Source organism: Dendrobates tinctorius, unplaced genomic scaffold (assembly GCF_039654945.1).
Source record: "Dendrobates tinctorius isolate UK_male_01 unplaced genomic scaffold, ASM3965494v1 ptg000012l, whole genome shotgun sequence".
In the NCBI taxonomy this organism is placed as follows: Eukaryota; Metazoa; Chordata; class Amphibia; order Anura; family Dendrobatidae; genus Dendrobates; species Dendrobates tinctorius.
In genome coordinates, this window is record NW_027361680.1 from 16,165,783 (window position 1) to 16,181,555 (window position 15,773).

A 15,773-nucleotide genomic window follows, 5' to 3' on the forward strand; every position below is an offset into this window, starting at 1 on the left:
TGTACCAAGATGGCGCCGAACCCGGAAGTGGGGAATACAAAAAAAAAAAATAAAGGGCGGAGAAGATAATGCAACATGCCTATGTAACAAACTCTGATCAACAATGTTGTACGTCAGGTCTCCCATACCATTATTAGCCTCACCTCCAGCTGGTTAGCAACTGTCTCTGGGCAAGAGCAATCTCCAATGACCAAGGAAGGACAGATATTCACAGTCTATAAAAAAAAGAGATTGTACCAATATGGCCAATTGGTTAGAAGAGCGCATGTGCCCAGATCCATAGAGGAGGTAGGCAAAAGTGCTGAGATGGTCGTGTACAAAGGCACATACATAAACACAGCACACTGAGCTCAGACTGCGCCGACGCAAATTTTTCCAAAGGGAAACAGGAGAAAGACTCCAAAATTTAGGGCAAGTTAGGATAGGATATGGGTTGAACTAGATGGACTTAAAGTCTCCCTTCAACCTTAATTACTATGTTACTATGTATTTGTTGTGCTGCTTTTCCTGAGCATGCAGATACACCATATGTGGGCGAAAACTACTATTTTTACAAGATTTTTATTTTTACAAGATTAACAGAAGAAAATGTATCCCATAATCTGTTGTGCAATTGCTTCTTATTATGCAGATACCTCATATGTGGGGGAAAACTACTGTTTGGGAGCATAGCAGAGCTCCAAAAGGTAGGAGTGACGTTGTGGAGTGCACACTTTGATGGAATAGTCTACGGGTGTCATGTCGTGTTTGGAGATCTCCTGATGTGCCTTATCATTGGGAACCTCCTACAAGTGACCCCATTTTAGAAACTAGACCCCTCAAGGACTTTAACTAGATGCGTTGTGAGCACCCTGAACCAACAGGTGCTTCACACAATTTTACAACCTTTTCCCACAAAAAATGTTGTTTTAGCCCCACATTTTTTCATTTTCACAAGCATAGCAGGAGAAAATGGACCGCAAAATTAGTTGTGCAATTTCTCCTGATTAAACCAATGCCCCATATGTGGTCTAAAACTACATATTGTACTTATTGGAGTTCAGTTTTTGCTGAACTAGCTTGAGGGTGCCATGTCACACTGGCAGAGCCGCTGAGGTGCTAGATCTGAAGATCTTCCAATAATTGACCCCATTTTACAAACTAAACCTCATAATGAATTAATCTAGGGGTGCGGTGGTCATATTGACGCCACAGAATTTTTTACCATTAGGCGGGGAAGAAAAAAAATGACATTTCTACCACAGAAAACAGATTTTACATTTTCACACTGGGAAATGGGCACACATGCCACCAAAACTTGTAACACAATTTCTGCTAAATACAGAAATACCCCATATGTGGCTGTACAGTACTGCTTAGCCATATGGCGAGACCCAGAAGGGACAGAGTGCTATTTGCCTCCTGGAGCGCAGATATTCCTAGAATAGCTTGCAGGCTCCATATAAAGAGCCCTAAAGTGCTAGAAGATAATTATTCCCTCTCAAATGACCCCATTTTGGAAAATATTCTCCTTTGGGATTTTGTCTACAGGTGTGACGATTTTGACACCATGGGCGATTCCAGAAACAAGCAGCAGTGGATGTTGCTGAGTGAAACTTGCAAACTGCCATTGTAGTGCCCAGTACATTGTAGTGTCCAGCTCATGCTTCTGGAGACACACCCATAAATTAGGCAGGTTCTCATCGCTACAGAAATGCCTAGCAAGCAAGTGGATGCTAAGGCTAAGTTCACACTAGACATTTTTGCTTTTTATGCCAATTTGCAGCTGTGTTTTACAGTACCAGCAAAGAATATGAGATTTCAGAAATCTCATGCACAAACATTGTTTTTTCTAATCGGTATTTGTGCTTGGCATGGTTTTTTGGACATCATGCATGTCACTTCTTTCAGCGTTTTTTCAGTGTTTTTCACCTTATTGACTTGAATGGGTAGTGAAAAAACTCAGAAAAAATGCAGCAAAGACACAGATACCTTGTTTTGCTGCGTGTTTTGTGCCAAAGCATGATTCTATGGAATAGGACTTTTTTTTTTCCAAGCCTAAACTTTATCAGCATTCACAAGAGACAAATCTAGAATGCCAAAGCTGCTGCAAAAATCCATAAAAAAAAGCAAGAAAAACATGTTTTCTGCAGCTTCTTTCCTGCCAGAGATAAGGATTAGCTCCAGAAAAAAAAAAACGTTGAAAAAACGCCTAGTGTGAACTTACCCTAAAAGTAGTTTAGGCACACTGGGCCTCAGAAGGGAGGGGGGCATTTGGGAGCACAGAATTTACTGAATTTCTTTTGGGGGGGTGAGGCGCCATTTCACTTTCCAAAGCCTTATTTTGGAGTTTTGATCTAAATCTCCGAGTGACGTGACAGATGAAACGCCCAAGGGATCCATTCACTATAGAGACAGCAGAGTTACTCTGGAATCCGTCTGGCCTCTGTTCAGCAGTGTCCTTTTCAAAAGTGCACAAAACTGTGTCCGACCATGCTTTTATGCAATCCTAAAAAGACGGACACCGCTGGATCACAGGCCAGACTGTGTCCACAGTGCATCCATCTGCCTCATTATAGCTAATCTTCCACCAGGAGTTCCATTTGAATCAAGAATTTCAGAGATATACACAGAAACCCTGATGTAAGTGCTCAGCGTAGAGTGCAGGATAAATGTGAGCTAAGCCTTACTGGGATCTTTGGGAGACAGAATGAAAAACAATCAGTAGTAGGTCAAGAATTGGTTCTTTTTATTACTTTATACCATTCCTTGTGCGGTATAAGTGACAAGCGATTAGGCGACTTTATTCTTCTGGTTGGTGCGATAACAGCGATACCAGATTTATATATTTTAAGGACACTTTTTATTGCCAAAAACAACTTTTTGCCCCCCCCCCCCCTATTTTGAAAGGTATACATTTTCCATATTTCGGTCAACGGAGTCATGTGATTGCTTGTTTTTTTGCGGGACGAGTTGACGTCATTTTTGATCACGTCATTTTTTGAACACTTTCTATTCCAATTTTTGGGAGGCAGAATTAACAAAACCAGCATTTCAGGAATTTTTTTTTTTATATATACACGAGTATACCGTTCCATGTGTGGCGAAATTGATAAGGCAGCTTTATTCTTTGGGTCAGTACGATTACTGCAATACCACATTTATTATTTTTTTTATGCTATGGCGCTTCTACATAAAAACGATTTTCTAGAAATAAATGCTTATTTTTGCATTGCTTTATTTTGAGCTACAACTTTATTTTTTCCATTTATGAATATGTATGGCGGGTTGTTTTTTGCGGAACATGACATTTTCAGCTACACTATTTTTTATTGACATTCGTCTTTTTGATAGTGTTTTATTTTATTTTCTGTTTGACGGTATGATAAAAAAGAATCTTTTTGCTTCTTTAGATTTTTAATTTATTTTTTTTTTTTTTAGTTTACTTAGTCTCACTATGAGACTTTCACTTTCCGCAGTCTGATCCCAGTTATGAAGCATAGCAATGCACCAGCACTGTGAATGGTCAAACAAGCTTGCTAGTGCCTGGTGACTAGGATATCATCATGCTGACATCAGGTCACCATTGCAACGATCACCCCCTCGTGATGACATTGTGGGGGCGCCGATCGTAGGGAAGAGGTGGCTCCCTCTCTCCACCTGCCTTCTAAATGATGCGATCGATATCAATCACAGCTTTTAGCAAGTTAAACTGCAGCGAGCGGTGTGGACACCGCTCCTGGCGGTGAGTGCCAGCTGTCATATCATAACAGCCTCCAGTGCACGGGAAATTGCAATAACTTCCCAAACATGATGTATATACTGCAAATGTCGGGAAGAGGTTAAAAGACAGGTTTGTATTTTGACACTTTTCCATGTATATATATTTTGACATCTGCATTAAAAACGGAACAAGTGACCTCCAAAAATGCTATTTACCAGTAGATATAGCGGTAATCTGCAGGTAAATGACTTTAATCTTTTCTGCTTCTGTGTGCAGAGCAGACTGTATTACTGCAAGGGAGCGATTACAGCATGCCCACTGTGTAGTGAATGTGACAGCCCCTGCACCACCCTAATGGCTGCAAACGGCTATAAAGAGAATAGAACTTAATCTTCTTGTTGTGTGCTTCCAGTAGCATGTTATACATGATTTAACCTGTAAGTGATCACTATATCTGTAGGAAAATAACATTTTTTTTGGAGGCGACAGGTTTGCTTTTAACCTGCTGACCATGATCCTAGCAATTGCAGATTATTGTTGGTGTTTGCCCTGTAACACTACTCTTCATACAACTCTTTACAACTGTTCCATGCAGCAAAGGTCGAAAATGAAATATAACCTTTAGGCCATGTGTAATTGCAGCGGAAATTTCCACGGCAATTCCGCAACTCCCTGCCGCGGGAAATTAGCTGGAAATACGCATGCGGAATTCCCTCGAAAAACTAGCATTTTGCAAGCGTAATTGGCTTGCAGAATGCTAGCGTTTTCCAAGCGATCTGTAGCATCGCTTGGAAAACTGATTGACAGGTTGGTCCGACTTGTCAAGCATAGTGCTTGACAAGTGTGACCAACTTTTTACTATTGAAGCTGCCTATGCAGCATCAATAGTAAAAGATAGGATGTAAAAAATAATTAAAAAAAATATTGTTATTCTCACCTTTCAACGCCCCCCGATCTGCTCTGCGATGCTCCCGGCATTTTCCTGTCCCAGTAATGCTTTGCACGTCGCACTCACAAGAGCGCGACATCATCGCGGTCATTCGCGCAAAGCATTACTGAGATCAGAAGATGCCGGGAGCGTTGTGAGGGGCGGGAAGGATTCCGAGGGCCGTTGGAGGGTGAGAATAGCAATATTTTTTATTTTTAGGGTATGTTCACACAGTGCGGATTCTCCCGCAGACTTTTCCGCACAAAAACCGCAGCTCTTGGCAGAAAACGCAGGTGCATTTTTGATGCGTTTTTGCTGCGGATTTGATGCGGTTTTTCAGTGCGTTTTTGTAAGATAAATAAAGATGTTATTTAACAAAGAAAAAAAAAAGATTTGTGATGTCATTTCTGTCCAACCTCCTCATTTACATTTGTCCAACCCACACTCCATTACACACACAGATAGATAGATAGATAGATAGATAGATAGATAGACACAGGGCCGGACCGGCCATCTGGCAAATGGCAGAAGGGCCTGTCTGGTCCTGGGCTGCCTTGTCTGCTATGTTGTTAGCAGAATCAGTGCTCTCAAGATACTCATACTGTTAAGAGTTGTTATGGAGGACAAAGATGCTGACTCCGTCACTTACCCCAGCAGGCCACGGGTATCATTAGGAAAACACCAAAAACAGGCAGAGATTCTTACCTGTGTAAACAGGCCTCAATACATCTGCACTAAACAGGGTGTAGCGGAACCAAGTAAAATGGCAACTGCTCAGGTGCAAAATACCAAATGAGACAGCCAGCCTACAATCAGGGATAAAGGAAAACACCAAAAACAGGCAGAGATGCTTACCTGTGTAAACAGGCCTCAATACATCAGCACATTTTTGTACTGGTGTGCCGTGTGGCACACCAATGCAAAAAATAATCTAAGAGGCTGTGAACCTGATGCTCTGCATTCCCTGTGTGAACACTGCCACATACGGATTATTTTTTTGCACTGGTGTGCCACACGGTCAATCCCTGATTGTAGGCTGGCTGTCTCATTTGGTATTTTGCACCTGTGCAGTAGACATTTTACTTGGGTCCGCTGCACCCTGTTTAGTGCAGATGTATTGAGGCGTTTACACAGGTAAGCATCTCTGCCTGTTTTTGTTTTCCTGAATATTGGAGGATTTTTTCCTCTTTCTGTGGTTTTCACAGGTATCATTAGAAATATTGGTCTTGTAGAAAATCTTGCTTTCCTCCATCCAGGGTAATATTAGTAACATATCACATCTGGTTTATGCCAGGACTGAATTTCAGCCCCAGTCCGTACCTGGATAGACAGATAAATATGGGATAGATAAATATGGGATAGTTAGATAGATATATCTATGGAAATATCTATAGATATTTCCATAGACATATATACCGTATATACTCGAATATAAGCCGAGATTTTCAGCCCGTTTTTTTGGGCTGAAAGTCCCCCTCTCGGCTTATATTCGAGTCATATACACCGGGGGGTCAGAGGGGGAGGGGGGCGGGGGTGTCAGGTCATACTTACCCGTCCTGGCGCTGTGTCTTGAGCCCCCAGCTTCTCCCCGTGCTCTCTCTTCCTGCCTTCAGCGGTCACGTGGTGCCGCTCATTAAAACTCATGAATATGCGCATATTCATGAGTTTTAATGAGCGGCACCACGTGACCGCTGAAGGCAGGAAGAGAGAGCGCGGAGAAGCTGGGGACTCAAGCGACACCGTCAGGACGGGTAAGTATAGCGATACTCACCTGTCCTGCGTCCAAGGCTGCTTGCTGCTGTCTGTCATCGGTCAGTGACTTCAGACAGCAGAGGGCGCGGTGACGTGATTAGTGCGCGCCGCGCCCCCTGCAGTCTGAACGTCACTGACTGATGACGTGGCAGATAGCGGTGAGCAGCCATGGACGCAGGACAGGTGAGAATCTGACACCCAGCGACGGAGAGGTGAGTATGTCATTTTTTTTATTTTTACATGCAGCGGCAGCATATGGGGGAATAATCTTAAGGAGCTTCTAATGGGGGCAGCATATGGGGGAATAATATGGAGCTTCTAATGGGGGCAGTATATGGGGGAACAATATGGAGCTTCTAATGGGGGCAGTATATGGAGCTTCTAATGGGGGCAGTATATGGGGGAACAATATGGAGCTTCTAATGGGGGCAGTATATGGGGGCACAATATGGAGCTTCTAATGGGGGCAGCATATGGGGGAACAATATGGAGCTTCTAATGGGGGCAGTATATGGAGCTTCTAATGGGGGCAGTATATGGGGGAACAATATGGAGCTTCTAATGGGGGCAGTATCTGGGGGAACAATATGGAGCTTCTAATGGGGGCAGCATATGGGGGAACAATCTATGGAGCTTCTTATGGGGGCAGTATATGGGGGAATAATCTATGGAGCTTCTTATGAGGGCAGCATATGGGGGAATAATCTATGGAGCATTTCCCACCCTAGGCTTATACTCGAGTCAATAAGTTTTCCCAGTTTTTTGTGGCAAAATTAGGGGGGTTGGCTTATACTCGGGTCGGCTTATACTCGAGTATATACGGTATATATATATATATATATATATATAGATATATCTATAGATATATAATAATAATAATAATAAATTTTATTTTTATAGCGCCGACATATTCCGCAGCTATATATATTCCGCAGATATATAGCCATATATAAAAAAAAAAAAAAAATGGCGTGGGCTCCTGTGCATTTTTCTGCGCCAGAGGGGGTGCGCAGACGACCGGGGGCTAATATTTGTAGCCTGGGAAGGGGGTAATACCCATGGCCCATTCCCAGGCTATGAATATCATCCCGCAGCTGTCTGCATAGCCTTTACTGGCTATTAAAATAGGGGGACCCCCCCAAAAAAAATGATGTGGGGTCCCCCTATATTTTATAGCAAGAAAGGCAGACAGCTACGGGCTGATATTCATAGCCTAGGAAGGAGCCATGGATATTGCCGCCCCACCCCGGCTACAAATACCAGTCTGCAGCAGCCCCAGAAATGGCACATCTATAAGATGCACCAATTCTGTCACGTAGCCCCTCTCTTCCCACTCTCGTGTAGCGGTGGGATATGGGGTAATATAAGGGGTTAATGTCACCTTGCTATTGGAACGTGACATTAAGCCCTCCTAGAAAAAAAACGAAAAATAATAAACCAATCGTATACTTTCTGTCCGACGCAGTCCAATTAATAACGAGGGTCCCACGACGATCTCCCCTATAGAACAGTGACATTAGGTGATGTCATTGCTCTATGGGCCCTCCCAGTGATGAACTGACAGGAGACAATGCCTCCTGCAGTCCATCACTGAGGTTACCCGAGTTCAGAGTCTCACTTTACAGCACTGCTGCGTGAGAATTAGGGCTAGGGTCACGGTATCTCTTTGCCGGCGGAGGGATACACAGCAGAGGATTACCTCCTCCTGTCATTTCAGTGCTGGAGCCCCTGGAGAGCGGTCGCATCAGCTGATGTGGCAGATCTCAACGGGAGATCGTCGTGGGACCCTTGATATTAATTGGACTACGGCGGAGAGGTGAGTAAAGGTTGGTTTATTATTTTATCTTTATTAAAGGAAATCGATGGCTTCGGGGAATTAGGTGTGTGCGGTGAGTACGTAGCCACCTTTTGCTTTGATTACTGCTTTGCACACTCTTGGCATTCTCTTGATGAGCTTCAAGAGGTAGTCACCGGAAATGGTTTTCACTTCACAGGTGTGCCCTGTCAGGTTTAATAAGTGGGATTTCTTGCCTTATTAATGGGGTTGCGACCATCAGTTGCGTTGTGCAGAAGTCTGGTGGATACACAGCTGATAGTCCTACTGAACAGATTGTTAGAATTTGCATTATGGCAAGAAAAAAGCAGCTAAGTAAAGAAAAACGAGTGGCCATCATTACTTTAAGAAATGAAGGTCAGTCAGTCCGAAAAATTGGGAAAACTTTGAAAGTGTTCCCAAGTGCAGTGGCAAAAACGATCAAGCGCTACAAAGAAACTGGCTCACATGAGGACCGCCCCAGGAAAGGAAGACCAAGAGTCACATCTGCTGTGGAGGATAAGTTCATCCGAGTCACCAGCCTCAGAAATCACAGGTTAACAGCAGCTCAGATTAGAGATCAGGTCAATGCCACACAGAGTTCTAGCAGCAGACACATCTCTACAACAACTGTTAAGAGGAGACTTTGTGCAGCAGGCCTTCATGGTAAACTAGCTGCTAGGAAACCACTGCTGAGGACAGGCAACAAGCAGAAGCGACTCGTTTGGGCTAGAGAACACAAGGAATGGACATCAGACCAGTGGAAATCTGATGAGTCCCAATTTGAGATCTTTAGTTCCAACGACCGTGTCTTTGTGCGATGCAGAAAAGGTGAACGGTTGGACTCTACATGCCTGGTTCCCACTGTGAAGCATGGAGGAGGAGGTGTGATGTGTGGGGGTGCTTTGCTGGTGACACTGTTGGGGATTTTTTCAAAATTGAAGGCATACTGAACCAGCATGGCTACTACTGCATCTTGCAGCGGCATGCTATTTTATCCGGTTTGCGTTTAGTTGGACCAGCATTTATTTTTCAACAGGGCAATGACCCCAAACACACCTCCAGGCTGTGTAAGGGCTATTTGACCAAGTAGGAGAGTGATGGGGTGCTACGCCAGATGACCTGGCCTCCACAGACCTGACCTGAACCCAATCGAGATGGTTTGGGGTGAGCTGGACTGCAGAGTGAAGGCAAAAGGGCCAACAAGTGCTAAGCATCTCTGGGAACTCCTTCAAGACTGTTGGAAGACCATTTCCAGTGACTACCTCTTGAAGCTCATCAAGAGAATGCCAAGAATGTGCAAAGCAGTAATCAAAGCAAAAGGTGGCTACTTTGAAGAACCTAGTTTTGATGCCTTCAGAGTGAATCTACAATTTTCATAGTCATGAAAATAAAGAAAACTCTTTGAATGAGAAGGTGTGTCCAAACTTTTGGTCTGTACTGTATGTTATATGTATATTCTGTATGTTATATATATGTTCTATATGTTTTATGTTGTATGTTCTATATGTTTTATGTTGTATGTTCTATATGTTCTGTATGTTTTATGTTCTGTATGTTTTATGTTCTGTATGTTTTATGTTCTGTATGTTTTATGTTCTGTATGTTTTATGTTCTGTATGTTGTATGTGCTGTATGTTGTATGTGCTGTATGTTGTATGTGCTGTATGTTTTATGTTGTATGCGGAAGAATCCGCACTGTGTGAACACAGCCTTATTCTATTTTTTACAGGATTATGGTACCCAGGGCCTGGAGGACAGTCTCATCTCCTCCTGACCCTGTGTATTATCCGCACATGAAGCGCTCACTTCACACATGGTGGGCATAGCCACATGCGTAAAATGAGCGTTTCAATGCAACCCTATGGGTGCGGAATCCCCACGATTAAGCAAAAAGAATGAGCATGCTGTGGATTTTTCCGCTATGCGATTCCACAGCGGAAAAATCCGCAGCATTGCGGAATCCCATATGATTGCATGGGATGCTTTTTTTTGCGATTTCGAGCATAAAAACCGCCGCGAAAACGTAAAAGAAACACTGTGTGCACACAGCCTAAATCTTAAAATTATTGAGAAGGTGATTTTCTTTAAAAATGTCTAGATCTTTGAGATTGTAATTCGATTTACTATGGTGTTGTCAAAGGAGTTTTACACAACTGTGCTTTCTTATACACATGCAGATATTCAACACTAAATGTCTTCGCTCATTGCTTCCCCCGTCCACAACCACAGGTAGTGTCTGCTCCCATTAATACAATATTGATACATTATTCAAAGTTATTTACAAATATTGAAAGTGTTTTTTTACTAGCGTATTTAGGCTATGTGCACACTTTGCGGAACTCCCGCGGAAGTTACCGCGAGAATTCCGGAATTCCATTCCGCGGGAAAATCGCATTTTAAATTCCCGCGATTTTCTCGCGGAAAAACTAGTGATTTGCAAGCGTAATTAGCTTGTAGAGTGCTAGCGTTTTCCAAGCGAGCTGGAGCGTCGCTTGGAGAACTGATTGACAGGTTGGTCACATTCGTCAAACATAATGTTTGATGAGTGTGACCAACTTTTTACTATTGAGGCTGCCTATGCAGCGTCAGTAGTAAAAAGATCTAATGTTAAAAATAATTTTAAAAAAATCAGGTTATATTCACCTTCCGGCGTCCCACGCAGCAGCGATGCTCCCGTTCCCAGTAATGCCTTGCGAGACCTTTGATGACGTCGCGGTCTCGCGATACTGTAGCGCTCTCGCAAGGAATAGGGACCGCTACAGTATCGCGAGACCGCAACATCATCAAAGGTCTCGCAAGGCATTACTGGGAACGGGAGCATCGCTGAGGCCCAGGAAGGCTGGGGACGCCGGAAGGTGAATATAACCTGATTTTTTATTCTATTTTTTACAGGGATATGGTATCCACAGCCTGGAGGAGAGTCTCCTCTCTTCCACCCCCTGGGTACCATCCGCAAATGTTCTGCTTACTTTTCGCATGGTGGGCACAGTCACATGCGGAAAGTAAGCAGAACAATGCATTCCTATGTGGGCGGAATCCCCGCGATTCCGCAAAATTAATGAGCATGCTGCAGATTTTTCCGCGATGTGATTCCGCCGCAGGAAAATCCGCAGCATTGGCGCAGCATTAGCACAGCATTGTGGAATCCCAAAGGAATGCATGGGAAGCTTTTTTTGTGTTTTCGTGGCAAAAACGCGCGTTAAAAACCGCCACAAAAACGTGAAAAAAACACGACGTGTGATCGCAGCCTTATACTTCACACTTGTCTTTGTAAGAAAATGGCCAAATGAAGATGCCACTCGGGCATCGAAACACCTTCTCATTGTCTGTTACAGCTTTGCACATCTAGGAGTCCTGGGATATTGTTGTTCAGATGTGTGAACATCCTAATTCTTCATTAAAACAAATATTATTGACATTACTGCTGATTTTGGTTTGCCAAGACCCAGCAGCTTTACAATGCAGATGACACTTGGCATCCATATACACCAGAGACCCTGATCTGCACAGCATTTTCATCAGCCTGGGTCATCCATCTGGCTAATCGGTACTCGGACACGTCCACTCTTCGCCAGTCCTAACATTGGCTGCCAAATCATTATAGGATCCAATTCAAAGTACTTGTTCTCACCCACAAAGCTCTCCACAGTGCAGCACCCCCCTACATCTCCTCCCTCATTTCTGTCTATTGGCCTAACCGACCGCTGCGTTCTGCAAACGACTTTCGACCAACCTCTGCACTAATCTGTACCTCCCACTCCCGACTCCAAGACTTCTTCCGCGCTGAGCAAATCCTCTGGAATGCTCTACCCCAAGAAATTAGGACTATCCACAATTTGCATAGTTTCAGGCGCTCCCTCAAAACACATTTGTTCAGAACGGTCTATCACGTTCACTAATGAAATTCATTCTATGTGTAAGTGTGCATGTGTAGCCCATTCACTATCTCCATCTATCCATCACTCCCTCAAGATGGCTCGACCATCATTGTAAATACACCATTGTAAATACACACCTGTACTTTGTATCTCCCCCACCTTATTGTAGATTGTAAGCTCTCACGAGCAGGGTCGTCTTATTTTGCTTTAATTATTGTATTGTTAACGTTGTTACTTATGACCTGTGTTTTGAAACTGTAAAGCGCTGTGGAATATGTTGGCGCTATATAAAGATTATTATTATCACTTAGTTCATTATCTTGTAAAGCTTTATCATCAGTTTACGTAATATCTTGGCCAGCATCACAACCTAGTGCGCCCAGGCAAGTGCAAGGTAGCCTGAGCAAGCAGGATGAGGGGGGATTAGGCACTCGCCAGCCGTCCCCTCCCCCATTGTGCTTTAAACTGTATGACATACTTACCTCTCCCAGATCCCCTTCAGCGCCGGTCTCTTCCGTGTCTTCTGAAGACACAGAGGAGACTGGAGCTGCAGTCATTAAGGAACGAGGAGAGGTATTTGATTATTTTTTTATGTATGGAGCATTTTATGGGGCCAATTCTGTATAGAGAATTATATTGGGGCCAGTACACTGTATACAGCAAAATGTGGGGGGCTAATATAAATAGGGAGCACCACGTGGTGCCCATAATACTGTAAGGAGGACTATGTGGTGCCCATAATACTGTAAGGAGGACTATGTGGTGCCCATAATACTGTAAGGAGGACTATGTGGTGCCCATAATACTGTAAGGAGGACTATGTGGTGCCCATAATACTGTAAGGAGGACTATGTGGTGCCCATAATACTGTAAGGAGGACTATGTGGTGCCCATAATACTGTAAGCAGGACTATGTGGTGCCCATAATACTCTAAGGAGGACTAGATGGTGCCCATAAAACTGTAAGGAGGACTATGTGGTGCCCACAATACTGTAAAGAGAACTATACTGTCCGGTCCAAAATGAAAAGTCTGCAGTCACTGACTGCAGACTTTTGAATCCCCCCAGGGAATGCACTGTGTGCTGCGAAGATTCGCGAGTATCCAAGCTATTATAGAATTTACAATAGATATCATTAATGTAATGTAAGAAGTAAGTGAAATCTTTGGCATTGTACTATACCCATATTTCTTATCTGTGCATCATGAATGGTGGTATGTGGTAAAGGGGCCCATTGAAGCTCTTTTGCCCAGGGCCCACAAAAACCTGGAGCTGGCCGTGCTGTATATAGTATTTGTGGTTCAGCAGCATGAAGAAATTAAAAACCCAATATTTTGCTTGTAATTCTGTTAACACATTGCAACAACAATGTAACACAGACGTCTAGAAACTCAAATAGTTAAAAAACGCTGCTTCAATTTAATAATGTACAGATAAATACACGCAAAATGCTTAGAAATATGAAAAGCTTTAAAAATAAATGGCTTATACAGAATGATTAAATACCTCCATAATTATCCAGGAAAACAGAGTAGTGTCATCAAACTATGATCCATAGTGAACATAATAATCTTCATTTACCTTACTTTCTAAAATAAAAGGTGATTTAGAGATTTACACACAAAAACTTTGGGCATTTAAGTAGGGATTATCGGAGTAGTGAACAAGTTCCCAGAGTGAAATGAAAGCTTATACTTCCTCAGACGTTGGCATCATTCCAGTGAGGCGGTTGCAAGGTCTCCCAGCGCTTGAGTGACATTACTATGTAACATTGGCATTGCAGCAAACACAGTCAAAGCAGATATCCACTCTGATGGAAAATTGATGAGCAACAGCTGATCAGTGACTGCTGACTTAACGATCATAAGCCTTGCAGCGGTTGCTGATCAACTGCTCCTTGTCAATACTGCATCAGAGTGGATGTCTGTTCGGACAAAATAGTAAAGGCTGCATCTGCTCAGCGTCCCTTGATTGGCTGCAGTGCTCATTTTACATAGCAATATCAAGCAAGCTTTTATCTTTAATGCAAGCATCGGGAGATTTGGCACAGACATAATAGGAAAGGTGCTAGGGAGGTGAGAAAAATATTTTCACGTTTCAGTCTGGAAAAATGGGCATTTATGAAGAAATTGACCAAGTAGTGGACAACCCCTTTATGAAAAACATAACTGTAATGTACTTTAATTTCTAGAAAGTAAATATCACCAGAGAACTTTTTGGAACTATGTCTCAAGAAATTGTATTCTCTCCCTGTGAACTTGGACAAGCTTCTGTCTGATTACATTTGCTGGTGTCAGCCAAATCACTAGTAGGCTTAATCTTAGACTGTCTTGAGTGACTTTCTGCACTAGACTCTTTTTCTGAAGGCGGCTCAATGGAATCGGAGTTTAAAACACGCTGACTCTTATCTGATGCAGAAGTCACTAGCTGCTTCTTTGTTTCAGCTTCTTGTACTTGTAAAATTTGCTCTACTTCAATTTCCAAACCTAATCTCTCTTCATCAGCTTCTACTTCCAACTGCTGCATAAGCTCCTCCAGCTTCTTAGCTTTTCGAAGTTCGTTCTGTTGTATGATGGTACTTAAGTGCTCGGTTAGTTGCTCTTTGATCTGGGTTTTCTTATAAAAGTCGAATTTTGCAGCAACATATTCTGATTCTGCTTTGTCATAACGTTTCCTAAAGGATAAAGAGAATGCAAGCTATTGCCATGTAATAATAATATGTACTCTGTTACACAACTCCCCAGGAGACTTGACTGGGAAAAGATTTTATGCTAACACCAGAAGGTCTTTCTAATATTGGTCTGGAACACAATGCTTACTGCTGAATCTACATCTCTGGCTGTGACGTTCAGGTCAGAGGGCGCGATGATGTGGTTAGAGAGCCAGCGACGCTGAGAAGCAGCGGGCAGCGACGAGAGGTATGCCTTTTTTTTTTTATCACAGCAGCATTATATGGAGCATATTTTAATATGGAGCATCTTATGGGGCCATCATTAACCTTTATGCAGCATTATATGGGGCATATTTTTGTATGGAGCATCTTATGGGGCATCATTATCCTTTGTGCAGCATTATAAGGGGCATATTTTAATATGGAGCATCTTATGGGGCCATCATTGTCCTTTGTGCAGCATTATATGGGGCATATTTTAATATGGAGCATCTTATAGGGCCATCATTAACCTTTATGCAGCATTATATCGGGCATATTTTTGTATGGAGCATCTTATGGACCCATCAAAAACTTTATGGGCATTATATGGGGCATATATTGTATGGAGAATCATATGGGTCTGCTGATTCAATATGGATATTCAAAAACATTTAAGCTACTGATGTCTCAATTAATTTTACTTTTATTGGTATCTTTTTATTTTTTAAATTTAACAGTAGCTGCTACATTTCCCACCCTAGGCTTATACTCGAGTCAATAAATTTTCCCAGTTTTTTGTGGCAAAATTAGGTGCCTCAGCTTATCCTCTGGTCGGCTTATACTCGAGTATATACGGTAACTTATAAATTAGGGCTACACAGCAACTCTGTCTATGGCACAGGTCAGGAGGCAAATGATTGTTGTATGCCACTAATACAGTGGGGAAAAAAAGTATTTAGTCAGTCAGCAATAGTGCAAGTTCCACCACTTAAAAAGATGAGAGGCGTCTGTAATTTACATCATAGGTAGACCTCAACTATGGG

At 42.7% G+C, this 15,773-nt stretch overlaps 1 protein-coding gene across 1 annotated transcript in view; it reads right to left on the reverse strand.

Moving 5' to 3' along the window:
• Positions 1-13,473: 13,473 nt before the first annotated feature.
• GORAB (golgin, RAB6 interacting) overlaps positions 13,474-15,773 on the reverse strand; it is a 114,001-nt gene continuing 111,701 nt past the window's right edge. Inside the window, exon 5 of the mRNA XM_073558016.1 lies at positions 13,474-14,751. Coding sequence (XP_073414117.1) covers positions 14,307-14,751 — 445 coding nt within the window. The 3' untranslated portion in view covers positions 13,474-14,306. The remainder of the gene's footprint in view (positions 14,752-15,773) is intronic.